The sequence below is a fragment of the Argentina anserina genome, chromosome 1 (genome assembly GCF_933775445.1).
Source record: "Argentina anserina chromosome 1, drPotAnse1.1, whole genome shotgun sequence".
Classification (NCBI taxonomy): domain Eukaryota; kingdom Viridiplantae; phylum Streptophyta; class Magnoliopsida; order Rosales; family Rosaceae; genus Argentina; species Argentina anserina.
Genome location: NC_065872.1, coordinates 1,098,734 through 1,117,494, shown reverse-complemented (window position 1 = coordinate 1,117,494; position 18,761 = coordinate 1,098,734). Strand labels below are relative to the sequence as shown.

The 18,761-nt window shown below is 39.0% G+C and overlaps 3 protein-coding genes across 4 annotated transcripts; 2 read left to right on the top strand and 1 right to left on the bottom strand.

Annotated features, from left to right (window-relative positions):
* Positions 1-129: 129 nt before the first annotated feature.
* On the top strand, positions 130-5,562 carry LOC126790384 (uncharacterized). The gene is made up of 10 exons (XM_050516601.1): positions 130-361; positions 455-522; positions 624-685; positions 771-920; positions 1,095-1,271; positions 1,396-1,608; positions 2,039-3,756; positions 4,138-4,203; positions 4,285-4,354; positions 4,713-5,562. Exons 1-10 carry the CDS (start codon positions 156-158, stop codon positions 5,412-5,414), a joined length of 3,432 nt encoding a protein of 1,143 aa, XP_050372558.1. The 5' UTR covers positions 130-155; the 3' UTR covers positions 5,415-5,562.
* A 557-nt stretch (positions 5,563-6,119) lies between these two features.
* On the top strand, positions 6,120-11,352 carry LOC126797898 (uncharacterized). 2 transcript variants are annotated; one of them, XM_050524779.1, is made up of 6 exons: positions 6,120-6,561; positions 7,094-7,180; positions 7,889-8,050; positions 8,156-8,242; positions 8,319-8,390; positions 9,053-11,352. In XM_050524779.1, the coding sequence occupies exons 1-6, from the start codon at positions 6,352-6,354 to the stop codon at positions 10,952-10,954; spliced, it is 2,520 nt and encodes an 839-aa protein (XP_050380736.1). In that variant the 5' UTR covers positions 6,120-6,351; the 3' UTR covers positions 10,955-11,352. The 2 variants fall into 2 exon arrangements, with proteins under 2 accessions (XP_050380736.1, XP_050380653.1); XM_050524696.1 differs by having other exon boundaries at positions 7,886-8,050.
* A 1,681-nt stretch (positions 11,353-13,033) lies between these two features.
* On the bottom strand, positions 13,034-14,721 carry LOC126798037 (repetitive proline-rich cell wall protein 1). Its single transcript, XM_050524896.1, has 2 exons — positions 13,728-14,721; positions 13,034-13,299 (listed from the first exon to the last, which is right to left on the bottom strand). Exon 1 carries the CDS (start codon positions 14,651-14,653, stop codon positions 13,733-13,735), a length of 921 nt encoding a protein of 306 aa, XP_050380853.1. The 5' UTR covers positions 14,654-14,721; the 3' UTR covers positions 13,034-13,299; positions 13,728-13,732.
* Between the last annotated feature and the right edge of the window lie 4,040 nt (positions 14,722-18,761).

Sequence of the window (18,761 nt, the reverse complement as noted above, 5' to 3'; positions counted from 1 at the left end):
TCACGGTTTCACCCTCCCGCCAAACTTAACACCCGCACCAATTTTTTACCGCGCTTTGGCGCGAAACTCCGTCATTCACAAACCTCAAACAAAACCCCAAAATTAGGGTTCCCCTCCCTCACAGTCCCGCTTCCTCGTCTCCCTCACCAAATCCAATGTCGAATTTCTCAGACCAGCTCGACGAAATCAAATCCCTAATTTCCTCCGGCACCAAATCAAACAAATCACTCGCTTACTCCACTCTCTCACACCTCCAAGAACAGTCCCCCGACGATCACGCTTTGATCCAAACTCTCGCCGTGAGCTCCGGCAGCCTCCTCCGTCTCATCGTCGCCGATCTTGATACCGAAGACGAAGAAATGTAAGGATTTTGATGATTCTAAATCGATTTTTAGTCATCTCTTCATTTCCAATTAGTCTAATTTCGTTTCGATAATTCGGTTTTGAATCGCAGCGCGACGCAGGCGTTGAAATGCTTGGGTTTTATAACTTACCACCCCGCCATTGTCGCCGCAGTTTCAGGTATCAATTTGAAAGTGGTTTAATTCTACCGAGTGTTTCGATTTTGAATTTCAGTGATTTTGTTTTGGTTGCTTTAGCTGATCTTGTTGTTTGTTTCGCAGCGGAGGATGTGAGGTTGGTTTTGGAAGCATTGGTTAGACTCATTACGACTACGAAAATGAAGGTTAACTTAATTTACCTATCATTCATTTAGTGCAGAAGTTGGGCATTTTTTTTTGTGATATTAACTTGTGGATTTGTGAACGTAGTCGGTTTGTAATTTAGGAGTGTGGTGCATATCTATGCAACAGCTGAGCAAACCACTTTTGGCTCCTCATTTCCATACTCTCTTGCGCGCCGTAGTTCATGCCATTGACAATCCCATTGGTTCTCTGTCAATAACGTTCGAGGCTATTCAGGTATAGTCAGCACTTGCATTCTCAGTTTGCAGCAGTTTTTGTTAGTATCGTACATGATTTGAGATCTTGATTGTATAATTATCCTGTTTTATGATTGTGAGGTTGTGTTTTGTATCATAGTAAAACTGGCAATATTGTTTCCATTACTTATGTTCTTTGCTAATAATATGGCAGGCTGTCATTAAGCTAGCAACTGTTTTAAGTGAGAACATGAGAGATTTGTCGCATATATGGGCACCTCCAATATATAGAAGGCTCCTTAGTGCTGATAAGAGAGACAGGGATATGTCTGAAAGGTGTTTGTTGAAGATTAGACCTACAATCATACCTCCTCCAATAAGTCTCTCCAAAGTACACTCACTCCTCTATGCTCTCTTCTTTTTATATTGACCTTTGTACTTATACATGGATTATTCTGTTGCGTGCAACATGTATTTAGAATTTTTTTTTTGGTTTTATTGTCTTCCAAAAACAGGTAATTGTCAGAGATTTAAAGACAAGGTTGCTTACTGGGATGCACGATATGCTAAGCAGTGGTATGAAGGTTCAAACTATTCAAGCATGGGGATGGTATATCCGCTTACTAGGGTCTTATGCCTTGAAGAACAGACATTTGATTAATGATATGCTGAAGATTCCTGAGAGAACATTTTCAGATGATGATTCACAAGTTCAGATTGCTTCCCAGGTATTTATAGCATTTTTTTGATGTTTTGTTCTAAATATGAATTATTTGCATTTATATGATATAACTTTTGTTTGTTTGTCTAACTCTTTAGAAGCATACAGAGTCTTTAGAGTCATTATAATTTGCAACAATTTTGATCATTCTCTGTGATGTTAATTTTGCTAAATCTCGGTTTAAAAGAGCTCAAGTCAAAACTTAATTCAAAGTTGTTAGGGTATGGGTTCTGTATACTTGTGAGTTGATTGGGGTGCCAAGTTATCAATCTGTCTCCCACTTCTTAAATGTCTAGGATCATGCATTTCAAGTCTTGGCGATTCTACAAGCAAGGACTGTAAAAGTTTACCCCAGTTACCAGCATTTATAGTTTAATTAGTCTCAGAGTATGTTCAGATGCCATACTGTAGATTAACATAGATATCTGATTACCCAGGTCGCCTGGGAAGGTCTTATTGATGCTCTTATTCACCCACCAATGATATTACCGTGTTCGTCAAATGATGCAAAAGAGGATGCCCGTATGCAAAGAAAGGGAATACAGGAAATAAACAGTGGTGAAATCCAAAAAATTGGAACTTTGAAAAGCACAAGGCTCATCATGACACCACTTATAGGCATCATGTTGAGTAAATGTGATGTATCTGTCCACTTGGCCTGCTTGAACACATGGTGCTATCTATTACATAGACTCGGTACCTCTTTGAATGATTGTTCAATGATCAACCTTGTATTAGACCCTATCTTTGAAGCAGCTTTCCAACTTGATCCTGACGGTAGGAGCTTCTGGGCTAGGGATGTGTGCATTAATTTGCTTGATGATTTTATATCAGCAAAATGTAAACCTCTAGACTATGATCCATGTAACCAGGTAATCCAGCGGTCATCAGCTAAAACCTCTGTGCACTCTCCCATTATGTCTGGCAGTTGCTCATGGAAGCAATATCCTATTAATTGGTTGCCATGGGATCTGAGTCTGTTGGATTTTCATCTAAAGATGATCTACAGTCTCATCCATCAATCATCAAAGCAAACTGTCTGCCATGATAGCAAGGTTCCAGCTGATGAGGCCCCCTTAAGGTTATTTAGAGCTGTTTTGAAAGGAGTTGGACATGAGTTCAAGAGACCGTCCATCAATTATGATGATATTATGCTGTGTTTGAATGCAATACTGAAATTCATAAGAAATATATGTGAAGAAGTAAGCCTGGATGGTAGTGACAGACATGGCTTGCATCATATAGCACTGCAGTTTATAGAGGCTGTCAGCGAAGAGATAGAACCTACTATAATGGGATCCCCTCTTTACAAGGTTGCATTGAATATCAAGTATATTGAAAACCTGCAAGTGCTTCCTCACATTGGATATGAAAAATCAGGTGTCTGCTCTATTGGTTATATGGAAATGGTTTCACCAATGGTTTATTTAAGTGTACTTTATTTCTGTGAGGTTGTTCACTCAAGTTTGAGTGCATCCAAAGTCGACTACATTCTGCTGGAAATGCAGCAGTATACTAAATTTATGTTATCATCTTTTGGTCCCCTGGAAAGTCTCGTTATCACCACTGAATTATTGTACAAGCACATTGGGCCAGGCTGCTTAACAATGTGGATAGCAATAGCAGAAGGTCTGAAAAGCTACATAAATGATGTGAAGGATCGTTTAGTGTTCAAAACGGAATGTGAGAGCAAGAGTTGTTACGCCATGAGCCATTTATTGTTTTATCCTCTGCTTGTATGCTCCTGCTCTCAGAAAGACATTATGTCCGTGAAAAGTGGAAGGCCCGCAGAAACCCCTTCTTATCCGTGGGTGAAGACTGAGCTTGAACAAGTCATCACATTATGGAAGTCCCTCTATGGTTCTGTCTGTACCTCACTGTCTGGGTGTACTACTGCTGGGAGTTTCTCTGAGGATCTAGTTTCTGTATTGGACAGGTGCTTTGACAAGCATACTAGCAGGCTTGGATGTGCTGACGAGCTTCATTTAAAGTTCAAGGATATGGATCTTCATATTGTTTCCTTATACATTGATGCTTTATTGTGTATTCTGAAAAACTCCAGTTCTTCAGATTTAAGTTCAGATAGAAATACCAAGCATGGCTATGATCACAAGATTTCTGGTGGCATCAAAGGGTGCTTGGCTTTGGCTATTAGGTAAGTGCAAATGTTACTCACGCAATCAACTGTTGTAATGTTTAATCTCTACATGTGCTTCAATCCCCGTAATTGTCAACTATTTGCCTAGTATCAAGTCTTAACAAGTTCTTTTGTGGTAGAAGAAAATCAAGTGGTTTTGTTTGTGGGGGTTTATATCCTGTGGGCTTGAAATGGTTTAAAGATAAGAAATATGAGTTTTATTTTTTATTGTTTCTACGAGTTATTGTTAGTGAAACTGAGACACCTTAATATCTTCTTGATAGAGAAAGAAAAAGTTATTTTGGACTAGATAAAATAATAAGGGATTGTACATGTTTGTTTCTCCAGATGCTTTCCGTTATCCCCTTCCACTTATCATGTTTCATGTGTCATATGCAGATGTATGAAGTTGTCGCAGACAAAGATAGGAACAGATGCACCAATTGGTCTTCCCATGTTCTCTAGGTAAGTCAAGCGAAGGAAAGACTTTTTGTTAAGTTCATGTTTGGATTGTCCAGTATTGTGAAATTCATGTGAAAATTGCAGGTTATATTCCGCATTGGCACTTTTCATCAAGTCCCTTCACCTAAAGCAGGATATCGTCTCCCTTCTTGAGGTTTGTACTTCTTAGTATAATGTCATGTATTCATGTGCTCTTTGTGTCTCAATTATTCGTGTACTTTTTAGACCCATCTTCTTGTTATTGAATGAAAGAACTTAACAGTTTGTTTGAAAAATTGAAGCCCAATTTGTAGGAAATTTTTTTAGCGTGACTGTCATAAGAAAGCTCTTTTGTATCTAAAGAAGTTGCTTTAATGCGTGTATCTTCTAATGGGGTTACTGCTCAAGATATTGAAATCTCCGAATGTTGCATCTGTTGTTTTGCATCTCCTTATTGTTGGATAAAAATGGACTGTAAGTTTCGGCGTTCAAGCAAGAGCTTGTATAGTTTAACTTTGTATCTGCACTTGTAGATGATATCCAGCCCACTGCTGGAATGGCTGACACGCATGGAAACACAGGCTGAGGGCACTAGTGATCAATTTGAACTCCTGTGGATCGAAATGCTTAATTGTTTAAGAAGAAGTCAGCCTCCAATAGTCTTTGATTCTGCATTTCTCAAACTCCAGGCATCCATCCTTGAGAAAACTCTCGAGCATTCACAATTGTCCATCTCAGAGCCAACCATCACCTTTTGGAACGCCACGTACGGTGAACAAGTCAACTTGGATTACCCCCAGACCTTGCGACATGTCCTAGACAAGCTCTGGAGAAAGGGCAGAATAAACCTCCACAAGAGAAGCCTGCCTCTCCAAAGATGTCAATCTACATCAGAGGCAATTACTGCTCCACCAAGATTTACGGTAAATACAGCACACAATAGAGGCTCTAAAAGAGTAGAACTAGCGGGAAATAACATGGACAGTAAGCACAAGGACATGCCACATTCAAGTTTGAAAAGGAAGAGTATAGAACTCACTGAGCATCAGAAGGAAGTGAGACGAGCGCAACGAGGAAGGGGGAGGGATTGTGGGGGACACGGCATTGGTTTCCAGACTTACACAACACTCGACTTTTCACAAGGGAATGAGGACTCACAAGGGAATGAAGATTCACAAGACAGTGAAGATATCCGGAATCCAGAATGCATTCTGCAGATGTTGAGAAACAGATAGTCCGACGGTCCAAGAGTAACTTATGAGGAACCATCTAGCTTCTTCATAATAGTTTCCTGCAGACCTCCTTTTCATTTGTTAAGTAGGGCTATATGATGTTCACTCCAGCTAAGCCTCAATCCCAAATGTTTGGGACAAGCTTGTTGTATGTATTTACCAAGTATTTAACACCGTGTTGTATGCATATAAGTAATATAATTCATTTCTCGCAATTGTCTTTTTTCCTCTTGGAATTTTAATAAAAAATGCATACGGATTCACATTATTTGTGAAGTAATAGAATCTGTATAATTCTCTTCTTGACACAATAGTAAAAAGTAAAAATTGAATTCTCTTTTGAGAATATGACGTATTAAATCTCACCACATAACACAAATGTCAAAGATATTCAAACATCATTCTAACATGATAACCACAAACATATACGTGAGTACAATCACTTAACTCAAAATCCTCATCAACTGATACACAGTAGGTTTTACATGAGACACAACAAGATCGTTTGTTAGTATTGTTTCTCATTAGATAAACTTAGAGACTCATGTCCCATCACAAAATCTGACCATATACTTTTTCTGAAAATCATTTTTCCATTTATGGAAAATTAATAAAACTTTGGAGAAAAGAAATTTAAATAGGTTTGCTCAAGAAAACAAAAAAATGAAAATAAAAAGGCATATAGTTCTAAGGTGAGAGAAGCCCAAAACCAGCAAAAAGCGAAACAAAGCCTCATCAGAACTCCCTTCTCTCTCTCTCTACAAGTCGTATCCTTTTCCACACACTCTAATCTTCTCTCTCTGCAAATCGGACACATTTTTCAGCGAAGCAAATCCTAACAGGTGTCCCCTTCCTCAATATTTAGGGTTTCAAAAACCCCCCAAACCCCAATCCAATCCTCACAGTTAGGGTTTCCCCGAAGATTTCTAGATCGATTCGAATGGCCTCCTCATCTCCCTCCTCTACGTCACTAGCCGCGCCGATTCGCGACGGGTCATCCTCCTCCTCCTCCTCGCCTGAAGACGACGCCGTTTTGTCCGCCACCAGAGCCTTTGCGCAGGAGGCCTTGCTGCAATTCCAGTCCGGCAAGTTCGATCAGTGCCTCACGGCGCTGCAGGAGTGCCTGAAAAGAAAGTCCGGCGATCCCAAAGTAATTGCCTCTGGATTCTAATCTCTGATTTGTTTCTTTTGTTTTTTTGGATTTGATTGATTGGTTTCGGTGAAGTGATTGCTTGATTTCGAGTTTATGTTGTATCGGAATTTGGAGTAGTAGTGAAGTGTTTGGCTTGGTTGAATGCTGAAATTTCAGTGCGGTCTTTACTTGATTTGGTTTAGATGCTGTTGAAATAGTCAGTAGGCTGAAGTCGAGATCGATTTTCGCCACATGTGACTGAAATTGGTGACGAATTTACATCCTTGATCATCTCATCTCATCACGACTAGCGAATAGTGTTAATGAGTTGTGAAGTTTGCGAATAAAATCGAGCTTTTAATTGTGTGTTTATTTATGCAATAAGTAGTTTTATAGTGGTTACGAGATTCTTGTAAGTAGATTGGGACTGAATTAGTGTTGCCTCTTGATTCTCTACTAGTTTGGTACAAACGGCTTTTTTGGTTATGTGCTTTTATACTCTCTGTTTGTGCTACTTGTGACTTTAATGTTGTTTTTTTTTTATCATCAGATATGTCATAATATCGCACTTGCGGAATTCTGTAGAGATGGTTGCTCAGATCCTAAGAGGTTGCTTGAAGTACTGAATGACGTCAAGGTAATTCATTATCTTGTGTCTTCTACCTATTCACAAGGACCCTTTGTGTTTTCATATGCACACCTATTTTTGTAAGCAAATCATTACCAAGTACCAGTAAATAGGTGCTTAAACTTTGGCTATTGGTTTGGCCATTTAGGGAGTATATGCCTGTATTGTTGAAGTAAAATGCCCTTTTCAGCGTGTTAGATCAAGTCAAATGTCCTTGTCAGTGTGTTAAAGAAGAATACAGGTAACTAGTCAATTGTAATTTACCACCTCACTCAAAACCTACATCATAAGGTTTGGGATTCTTGAGTTGGAATAACTTTTAAAACTTATATGTATGATCTATTTTGTTACCAGTTTGAAACTGATGAACCAGACATGAAATATGCTTGTTGTACTGGGATGGACCTAGTTCTCCTAAAATGTTGTATAGAGTGGAATGAGACTCTTAAACACCAGAGTCCCATATTAAATTCAGAGTTAAAAGTATGACTGGGAGCCAGTTATGTTGGGTTTGATTCTTGTGCTAATACAATATGATAGCTTACTTATATATATATATATATATATATATATATATCTCTGTGTGTGTGTGTGTGTGTGATTTGCACATCTGTTATTTGAGGTAAGCACTAGCATCATGCATAACCTGTTAGCTTTCAATATGATAATTTTCTTCTCTATTTCAACCTTTTGTTATTATTGTTATTCGTCCAGAAGCGAAGTGAAGAGCTTGCCCGAGCATCTGCAGAACAAGCGGAGTCTGCAAGTAATAGTGGAGATAAATCATCTTCCGGTTCCAAAACAAGTAGTACAACGACACATCCATCTTCTGCTGTCTATATGGATGAATTTGACACTTACATAACGACCTTAAACATTGTATGTTACACTATCCATGTTTACTTTTTTGTTTTTGCAATTATCGAAACGAAAGGATTCTTTGATTTGACTGCTGTTGTTTTTTATCGAAATTGGCTTATGTAGGCAATTATTTGGTTCCATCTTCATGAGTATGCAAAGGCATTGTCTGTTGTTGAACCTTTGTTTCAAAATAGAGGACCTATAGATGAGGTAACTTGTCTGTTTACTGAGAGTAATGTCGCTTATGTAGCTGTAATGCTGTGCTAAGTGCATCTATTATTTGCAGAAAACTGCTCTCAATATTTGCCTTTTGTTGCTTGATGTGGGGCTAGCTTGCCATGATGCAAAGAAATCTGCTGTAAGTTCTAATGCTAATAGTGTCATCAGCTGATTCTGTTATAATTTGTTCACATATAGCCCTAATTTCACATTGTATTTGTAAGATTGACTCTATTTGTGTAGGATGGCGGAATTCAATCAACTTAACTGTCCTGTTATGCCCTAGTTTGTTCTAGATGCATAAGGCATAACTGTATGCATCAGCTTTATTGTGTTGAGTGGGTGATATCAGCAGCTTTGATACATTATTAGTAGTTTATGTTGAGTACTGTGGTCATGGATTTGGGTGTTTCTGTTAAATGAGAGTGACAGCTTTGATGATAGGTTGTAGGCTAACAGCTAAACCTCTATGATGTTTTAGTGGAGTTTGTCTTGGATTGGTGAGCCTAATAAATCTTCCATAATTGAATTGAGTTCAGATCTGCACTCATTTGACTCTCCTAGGCTTTCATTGAAGCTGGGTAAGCCACACACGCATGAAAATTACATTTTGTTATACATGTACATACTGCCATCAATATCTTCAGATAGTTCTGATAATAACTGCAGCTTTTGGTGTGGTGTGAGAATTCAAGTTTTCTGTTTGATTGGCTTTGTTTTGCTTGTTGGTGCTAGGCTTGTATTCTGTGGATTTAGTTCCCAGCTGATCCTTGTTGCCCTTTTTTTTGTATTATCATTCAGGATGTTCTATTATATCTGGAGAGAGCTTTCGGTGTTAGTTATATGAATCAGGGAGACAATGGAAATACTGTGTCGCAACAACCTTCAAACACAGTTTCCAAGTCTTTATTTCCTTCTAGTTCATCAGTCACAGATGCTCCTAATTTGGACTCAGATGTTAATACGAATGCTTTGGATTCTGAGGAGACAGGCGAGTTTGATAATGCGGTTTTCGACATGGATGTTGCACAGCCAACTGCTCTCTTATCATCCAATGATCTTTCGAGGAACCCAGCTGATATATCTGTGTCTTCTGTTTATCTCAAGCTCAAGACTCAACTTTACAAGGTTCGATTTCTACTTCTCACTCGGAACTTAAAGCAAGCTAAACGAGAAGTGAAGCATGCTATGAACATCGCTCGTGGCAGAGACTTATCAATGGCTCTTCTCTTGAAGTCCCAGCTTGAATATGCTCGTGGTAATTTTCGTAAAGCAATCAAGCTGTTGATGGCATCTAGCAACCGAACAGATACAAGGATCTCAAGCATGATCAACAATAATTTAGGATGCATCTACTATCAGCTTGGGAAATATCACACATCAGCCGTATTCTTCTCCAATGCATTGCTTAATTGTTCATCTCTTCGGAAGGATAGGCCTCTGAATCTGTCAACTTTTTCTCTGGATAATTCTCTTTTGATAGTATACAATTGTGGTATGCAGTACTTGGCTTGTGGAAAACCATTACCCGCTGCCCGCTGTTTCCAAAAGGCAGGTTTAGTTTTCTACAATCGGCCTCTGTTGTGGCTTCGGCTTGCTGAGTGCTGTCTGATGGCTCTAGAGAAGGGATTGGTCAAAAACAGTCCAAGTGCATCAGAAGTTCGAGTTTATGTTATTGGCAAGGGAAAGTGGAGGCAACTTGTCATGCAGGATGGGGTTGCCAAGAATGGGAACTCTGAAAAAGGTGATTTATTTCTAGGCAGTGATCAGCAACCCAAGCTCTCAATGTCCCTTGCCCGGCAGTGTCTCTCCAATGCCTTGTACTTACTGAACCATTCCGAATCAAGCTACTGTAAGAATTCTCTGCCATCTAATTTCCTCTTGGATGATAATGAATTCGGTGAAGTGGCATCATCCAAGAGTTCCAACCACAAGAACGTGCACAACATCGATTCTGAGGCTTCTGTGCCTTCTGTAGGCTTGGGTCAGGTTAGTGCAAATGGGGATGCAAAAGAGCAGAAGGGAGGAACTACTCAGGAGCTTGTGCAAAACTGTCTTTCTTCTTATGGAGAGATTCGCAAAAAGGAAAATCTGTTGCTTAAACAAGCTCTTCTTGCTAATCAGGCATTTGTGGAGTTGGAATTGGAAAATCCACTGAAGGCCTTGTCAATTTCAAAATATCTCTTGGAGATTCCTGAATGTTCGAGAATTTACATATTTCTAGGTCATGTATATGCAGCAGAGGCTCTTTGCTTGCTAAACAGGCCAAAGGATGCTGCTGAGCATTTGTTGACATATTTGTCTGGAGTTAATAATGTTGAATTGCCGTTCACCGAAGATGACTTTGAGCAGTTGAAAGGGGTCAAGACCGTTGATTATGAAGAGGTGAATGGAGGGTCGGCGACTGCAAAACGTTCGGCCTCAGAAGAGGCATTAAGTTTTGCGTTCATCAAGCCAGAAGAGGCACTTGGAGCTCTGTACGTAAATTTTGCTGCCTTGTACGCCATGCAAGGTGAACTTGATCGGGCTCACCAGTTTGTTGCACAGGCATTGTCTATAGTACCCAACAATCCACACGCTTCTTTGACTGCAGTGTATGTGGATCTCAAGCTTGGTAAGTCTCAAGAAGCTCTTGCCAAGTTAAAACGGTGTAGTCAAATTACATTTCTTCCTAGCGGATTATCATTGAACAAAGCTTCTTGATGGTCGGCTGTATTGGTGGCTTCTCATAGTATCCGGCTTGCCTCCTGGTGATAAGCTAGTGGGTAGATCAGCAATTCTGTCAGAGGATTTGTAACATATATATAGTTCCCCGATTCAGAAATAAATTTCTGTTCATTTTTTGCTCTTTTTTTTTTCTTAAATTTTTCATATCATAGGGCTTAGTGATTGGTGGTGTGGCTGTGTTTTTGTTAGTGCGGGAAGCCCACCTTTGTTATTGGAGATGTAGTTCTGATTTAGATTTATTGTTGTTTTAGTGGCTAATCTAGTTGGTCAAGCATATAGTCAGATGATAAGCTGTTTTAGTGAAAGGAACTGAAAATGTTAATCATTCTGGATTCATATTTGAAGTCATTTTCCTTGCAATGTTACTTGCACCATATTGTGTTCCTGTATTGAATGAAGTGTGGGTGATTTTCCCCTCGATAGATCCCTAGTCTGTTTACCTCAGGTGATAGTTCTTACCTATATTTTGATCAACATTACCTATATAGCGACTCCTCAAATCTCTAGGTAAAGTTAGATCAGTGTAGTCCAGTCATATTCGTAGCCGTTTAACCTTCTTGATGTTCTGATGTATTGGTGACTTCTCATGGCACCCTTTTCTGTAACATGTATATATACGTTAGTAGTAATCATATTTCCTATATATGTTACTTCAGATGTCAATTACATGGTAATATAGGATTCCCCAGTGCAAGCCAGAGCAGATTTTATCTTGGCCTTTGGAGATACATATTTCTCAAGCCAATAAGCACATTGATATCGGCCTGCAATGGACGTGAGGGGTGTGCTTATAGGACTTCTTCTGAACGGAGTCCTGGAGAATGAATATCACCGTGTCTGGCATAGAACCAATTAGCAATTCTGGGTTTCATTGACAGAACCAGAGGAACGTATCAACATATACAACACGACGAGCTAGCTAGATTTTTCTCTCATCTGGTATGGGATAAGAGACGAACCAGGTTCTCATGTAGCCATGTGCAACAGGTTAAGAATGGTCCCTTCTTTCTTTAATCCCAGCTGGGTACCTCTCCAACTCTTGGCAATTTCCCATAGGACATTAGGACATATGATACTCTGGTTCATCTATCTAGCTATATGAGGACGCTGGTTTTCATCTGTCAATTTCTTCTTTTGGTTGATAATCCATATCAAGGTAAATTATTAACGGATGTAGACGCAAATAACCAAAGTTTTCCAAAGAAGAAGATGTAAATTAATAACCAAATTATCAATCATATATTCATATATAGCATGTTACGTGGTGTCCACATTGTCTCTAAAGTTGCAGTCGCGCAGTTAAATCATAGCTCTTTACTGTACGTATTGTAAACAATTACAGTGCGAGCTGATCGATCGATTATATTATCAAAACTCAAAAGGATGGCTGGATGGATTCTTGAGCCCATTAAAAACCAAAACCAATGAACATCTGTCTCTCCTAATTAAGCTCAATATTGACCTGACCGAAAGATAACCAGGCACCTTGCTTCTTATATTGACACAGAAAAAATTACCTTATTTGTTTTTATCCTGTCCTACTGTATATCCGGTTAAATTGAAGATAGATCTGTAGTTGAAGCTAGCCAGGTTAACTTGCTTCATATCTCACTAATTGGCCTACGATATATTATCCACAACTTTGGACTAAATGAATGGGAGGGTACATTCTCCATCAAATTATGCATTTTCCTTCAGAAAACAAAACAAAAAACACATTTTCGTTCTCTCTAAATTGAATCGAAGTTTATTAAATTTTTAAGCAAATCTGGTTGGTGCTGTCAATTAAATCATGGCGAATGGGGGGAAGACACATAGCTAAATAGGTCTATGGTGCATTGATGTATGCCATGAATATGCATATGAGATCGTGTGGTTGATATTTGATTTTATTTCTCTGACCCAATGATGGCCGCATGATAGATTGCATTGTACAATATAATTTTCGATAAGTCTTTGCCTAAATTATCCATGCATCGATATCCTTCGTTTGCTTTGTATACGTTGGGTTTTCACGGTTTTTGAGAGTACGCAGAGGATTTTTCACAAATTCACTCTCAGTAAACAAATCAAACATATTTGATTGCTTCATTGATCGAGATAGAACACACATTCGAGATGAAATAATAACAATCTTCTCTTAACTTAAAAACAATGGTGTACAATAATCTCACAGCCAGACATACAAATCAGCTTCAATACCAGTTAATTAAATTAAACAAGAATAGATTGTGGAGGAAGAAAATGAAAGAAAATAACTGGAGGCTGGCTTGATCGACATCCGCTCATGACGATTCAGTCCTCCATGAGTCTACCTCGATCTGCAATACGTACATAATCTCACTTATTACATCCTGATCATCATAACGTGAGTCTTTAGGAAATAAAACATTGAGAAACACACTTAGTACGTATAGTTGTATTACAAGAGAAATAGGCGGAGAGAAAAATTTTGATACAATTTCTTCGTGATAGCTAAGCTTCTTTTTGTTGCTGCAATGAGAATAAAATAATTGTCTTGATATGATTAATTATAGGACAGACCATTAGTTAATTCTGTCCTCCTTAACTTTTGTGCTCTTGCCTGTTGGACGCAGAGAAGCTAATTATTATGAAAGAATTTCCAAGACTAGGATAGGAAATCAGGAATCTTTTATCTCTGAGTCGTAATTATAATATAAACACCTTGGTGCTAGGGTTAGGGTTTGGAGTTTCAATTAATCAATGTACTTAGTTTCACTATACTTACTTGATCTAGATAGAGCAGGTGAAACCAGGAGGAGGGGTCTTGCCACAAGTGACAAGGAGCTGAAGAGCAATAGGGACGTAGATGTTGAGGTTGAGAAGCTTGAGTTTAAGAGCGGTGCACAGGCACGCTGCAGCTTCAAGTTCAACTAGTCCTGCGAGCACCGGGCAGCACTCGTTAACCACTGGGTCACCGAGTCCAATGTGGACTAACCCGCCCAGGAGATCCACGCAAGCTCCGAGCTTCAGTGTGTCAATGGGGCAAGTGTCCTTGGGAGCTGGTGTGGGAGATGGTTTCCCGGGTGGTGGCGCGCACGGTGCCCCTGGGGTCGGGGGCTTGGTGGTGACTGGGGGAATCTCCACTGGTGGTTTAATAATGGGGGGAATCACTGGAGGCACTACCACTGGTGGTAGTGTGATTGGGGGCTTCACAATTGGTGGAATCACTGGTGGGATTTTGATCGGTGGTTTTATGACGGGAGGGATGACTGGTGGGATTTTGATCGGTGGTTTTATGACGGGAGGGATGACTGGTGGGATTTCGATCGGTGGTTTTATGACGGGAGGGATGACTGGTGGGATTTCGATCGGTGGTTTTATGACGGGAGGGATGACGGGTGGGATTTTGATCGGTGGTTTTATGACGGGAGGGATGACTGGTGGGATTTTGATCGGTGGTTTTATGACGGGTGGGATTGTGATTGGTGGTTTAACGACGGGAGGGATGACGGGTGGGACCTTGATTGGGGGGACTTTGATGACTGGGGGTTTCACAATGGGCGGAAGAAGAGGGCCTTTGGGGGTCTTAGGCTTAGTGTGCTTGGGAGGAGGCTTTTTGCCGCCGCAAGTAGGGCAGCCGAGAATCGGAGCGGCGGAGGAAATGACGATAATGAAGATGAAGAAGAAAGCATTGAGCTTACCGGACTCCATCTTTGGAGTCTGTATGGATCTCTCTTTGGAAGAAAGAGAGAAGGGACTGGTATGGTACAGAGGTTTGTAGTGAAAAGAGGTGAATTATATAGGACTGGAGAAGTGACGATTGGAAGCAAACAAAAAACCCTAAGGGAGGCACATCACGTGAACATGGGGCAAGCAAGTAGCAACTAGCTATGGGATCAAAAGCTAGGCAGCTGCCAAATTTTGCTCGTTGCCAACCATTATTCCTTAAATTGCAGCACTCCAATCTGAAATCATTTGTGTTAATTTGGTTCATAAGATTACTAGTAATGGTGATTACTATGCTATAAAGTTTTAGAGTCGTTAATTTATAATTAGTTACCAAACACATGCAGGAAAGAAGAGTAATTGTGTTATTGTTTATTTCTATGATAACAAGTAAGCTACATTTTAATGATGAATTGTCGCAGACACGTACCAAACAGTTGCATGTAATCAACTATGCCATGCACATATATATATATATATATATATATCATATATATATATATCATATATATATGTATATAGTTATAGTTTTTCAAGACTGTTCAGTTTGAAGGATTATGACACGCATCTGCTTTTACCAATCTTTGCTAGTATTTTTCATACCCGAAAGGTTCATGTGAGTTACAGTGAGAGTAGTTTCAGTCCCACCAATAAGCGAAATGGTGAATCTATTGGCCATTTTAGACTTTAGAGAGGACAATAATGCATTAAGTTAATGGAACTTTAGAGAGGACAATAATGCATTAAGTTAATGCATTTTAGACTTTAGAGAGGACAACAATGCCATTAACAGCCAAGGACTAACAATGGAACTTTTAGGGAAATTAGGTGTTCAAAAAAAGGATATAAGAAGCACATGCTTTATTATTTTGAAGTATAGAGCCCACATTTTAACCAATTCATCGTTTCTTTATCTTCTTTTTCCTCAGTTCTTCACATGTTGATCAGGAGTGGGTTAATTCATATGAATTATGTCTAGCTAGGCATAAACCAGGTTTTATTTTTCTCTTTGGAGTTTAGAGTTTGGAGCCTAATTTTGAGCTTTAATTTCGAAGAAAAGCATGATGAACTCAACATGTTTTTCATTTGTTTTACAAATTTGTGATCTAACCATTCTAACGATCGATACTTCTTCAGTGTTTAACAAGGATCTGGTTGTCAGACGTACATCTTGCGATGCGAAACCTTCAAGTTACAGTCATTGCATACATTGTTATTAGTTGATTATGTGATATAAGGTTCGATATGGAGAGGTTAGATGAAGCAAATTAAAGAAACAGTGAAAGATGGGGTGGGAAATAGTTTATTACTTTATTAGGTTTCGGACTTTCGGGTTTGGTCCAGAAATTTTGAAATTCTAGAGACGTTTAGGCATGAGGTTGAGTGAGGGTTTAACCTCGATCTATCGCGGACGATTGTGGGATCCTTGTATCATTCCTTCTGTACTTATATGTTCTGTTTCAATTCTGTTCCTCTTGATGATATATATCGCTTCTTGAAAGTTCTGGCCGGACTGTAGCTCTCTTACTTTTCATAAGCTCTTGGACACTATTTGTCAGTAAAATTGGATTAATGGGGAATCATATTTACACGTTTCATCCATTCATACAGCCGCACACAACAGATTTTTCCTTCAAACATACACAGAAGGGGCTGGGAGCGCAAGAGTCTAATAGACAGATGAGACAAATATAACAGTGTGTGTGGCGGTAGTTGCGCGTAGCTCTGAGGGCAGAGTACAGCTACGCAACCATGTGAAATCAGATCGATCAATGGTGGTGTTGAGAGAGAGAGAGAGAGAGGATATGCAGGACATGCATATATCCATGGTGGTGGGGGAGTAGATGCAGCGTCGACGAATGAGAACCAGTGGGGATCAAAGACAGAAGAGCAAGCTAGCAACAGCTACAGGGAACAAACAACGTCCATGCATATGATAAAATCTACATGAAATGGAAAAGCATGAGGACGATGGGTCTGAATTGAAAGGGTTATGGTGTGTCCGTGAATGATGAATAAATTGAAGGAAGACAGGAGAGAGGCTGGCTCGTTTGTATGCTTGTGCCCATCCGTGAATCGGCTTTCCTCACCCTGATGTGATTGGTCTCTCAGCGAGCCATATGATGAAATTCACAACCCTAAAATTATTAAATATCTAATCTAAAACAAAACAGAAAGACGGGGTGTCTCAGCAATGCAGCAGTAGTTTGAACAGAAGATTGATCTATCACGCTCGAACCGTTACAGAACGTACGTAACTAAAGTGTCATGCATCACTGAGCGGTGAAGTATAATTATATTAGAGAATTGTTAGCTTATCAAGAAACTTTTTTTCTTTTACACTCGTAATTAATATGCACTTCCTCTCTAGTCACCAAAATATATATATGCACTTCCTCTTTATAAAAAAGAAAACAAGAAACATGAATTTTTACTGAACTTGTAATAGTCTACAGCATTCTAATTGACAATATATATATATAGATATATATATATAACTTTTGTTTTAATTTCATTTCCAAGACAATCCATTGAATATATGTACCGATCGATATGTTACTTAATTAGAATACTGGTAGTAACAAACCCATTGTCTTTGCATACCGACTTGGATTTTTGGTTGGTAGTTGGTAACCGTAAACTACAGACATTCAAATAAAATTTATGCCTAGATAAAGAATTTACACCCCCCATACATTGTGATTTGAAATGCATAAACTGTAGCTTGGTAATTATCTTGTTCACTGATAGCAAACAATTAAGCTAACTAGCTATTAGACATGTGATATCTAGCAGTCCATATATATCCAGATCGGACTATATATATATCCAGATAGATTGAGACATCTTGTTGTCTCTTTTCAATCATTTCTGAGAGCAATAATCATTATAATTGAACTTAATCGTAGCTAGTTGCCCTAGTGTTTGAATCACCCCGATCGACATATTCAATATTTCACGCATGCATCTCAGAGTGCGATCGAGATCCGCCATGCAGCATTGCACCAATAATGTACGTATTCTAAAAGAGTAACAGTAAGCAACTACGTACGGATCCTTAAAAAAGTAACTACGTACGGACGAGTCTACGAAATTCAAATATACTGTGGTATACACTATACCACTACGACCGGTGGCGGATCCACTAAGTCCGGACGAAAATTTAAAGTACTTGAAATTTTTATGTGCTCCTAAACATAAATAATGAGTTAGTTGAGTTGGCTTAGTTACAAAATTTTGTCTTTATAGTCTATTACGACCCTTCGAGTCATTCCTATCACACATGATTTCTCATTTTTTTCTCTTTCATCTTTCCACATTTTCATCTTTGTTTTTTCTATTTTCCCTTAACAAATTCATTTTTTTCTATTTTCTGTCACTATATTTCTTATTTTCCTTCTATTTTTCGTTTTCCTAATCTTATCTTCTTCTTAAGAACAGTGGGTTAAATGAGAGCACTATATATAGTGCTCTTTGAGTTTAAATTTATCTTTATTACATCAAAAAAAAATCTTGAAAACACTATTGAAAATAAAATCTTATTAGTGACTCATAACTAGTCTAGATGAAATTTTCATCATAAATCCGCCACTGACTACGACTCTTTTGAGTATGAGAGTAGTGAGTAGTCGTGGCTTGCTCATCTGTTGGTGTTTGTCGGCTGTGGTGTCTCTTGGTACGGCAGTAGGTTAAAATAGTCAGTAGTTGAATGAATGAATCCATTAATCAAGTCATATGCTGATATGCAATGCAGTAAAAACTAACGGTACTCGAATTAACTTCGATCCTCCATGTAGTTAAGTACCTCTTTGTAATTCATGGCTCTGATAACCGGACAGATCGAGCAGTCTGAGCCGTACATGAACTGCAGGTAGCTTTCAGTCTGTCACACTGAGCAGATGAGACCGTTCTACTGGTTGTGGTTGGTTTGTTATCATATGCATGTAGCAACCAGCAACTAATGTAAAATCACTTCGCTTCGTGCATAGGATCCATGTTTAGGACAGTTTGCATACACACACATACATATATATATGCCGGAATCTCAAAATCTCCGTACGGTGCCCAGAAATTTGAAATTTTGAGATTCCGG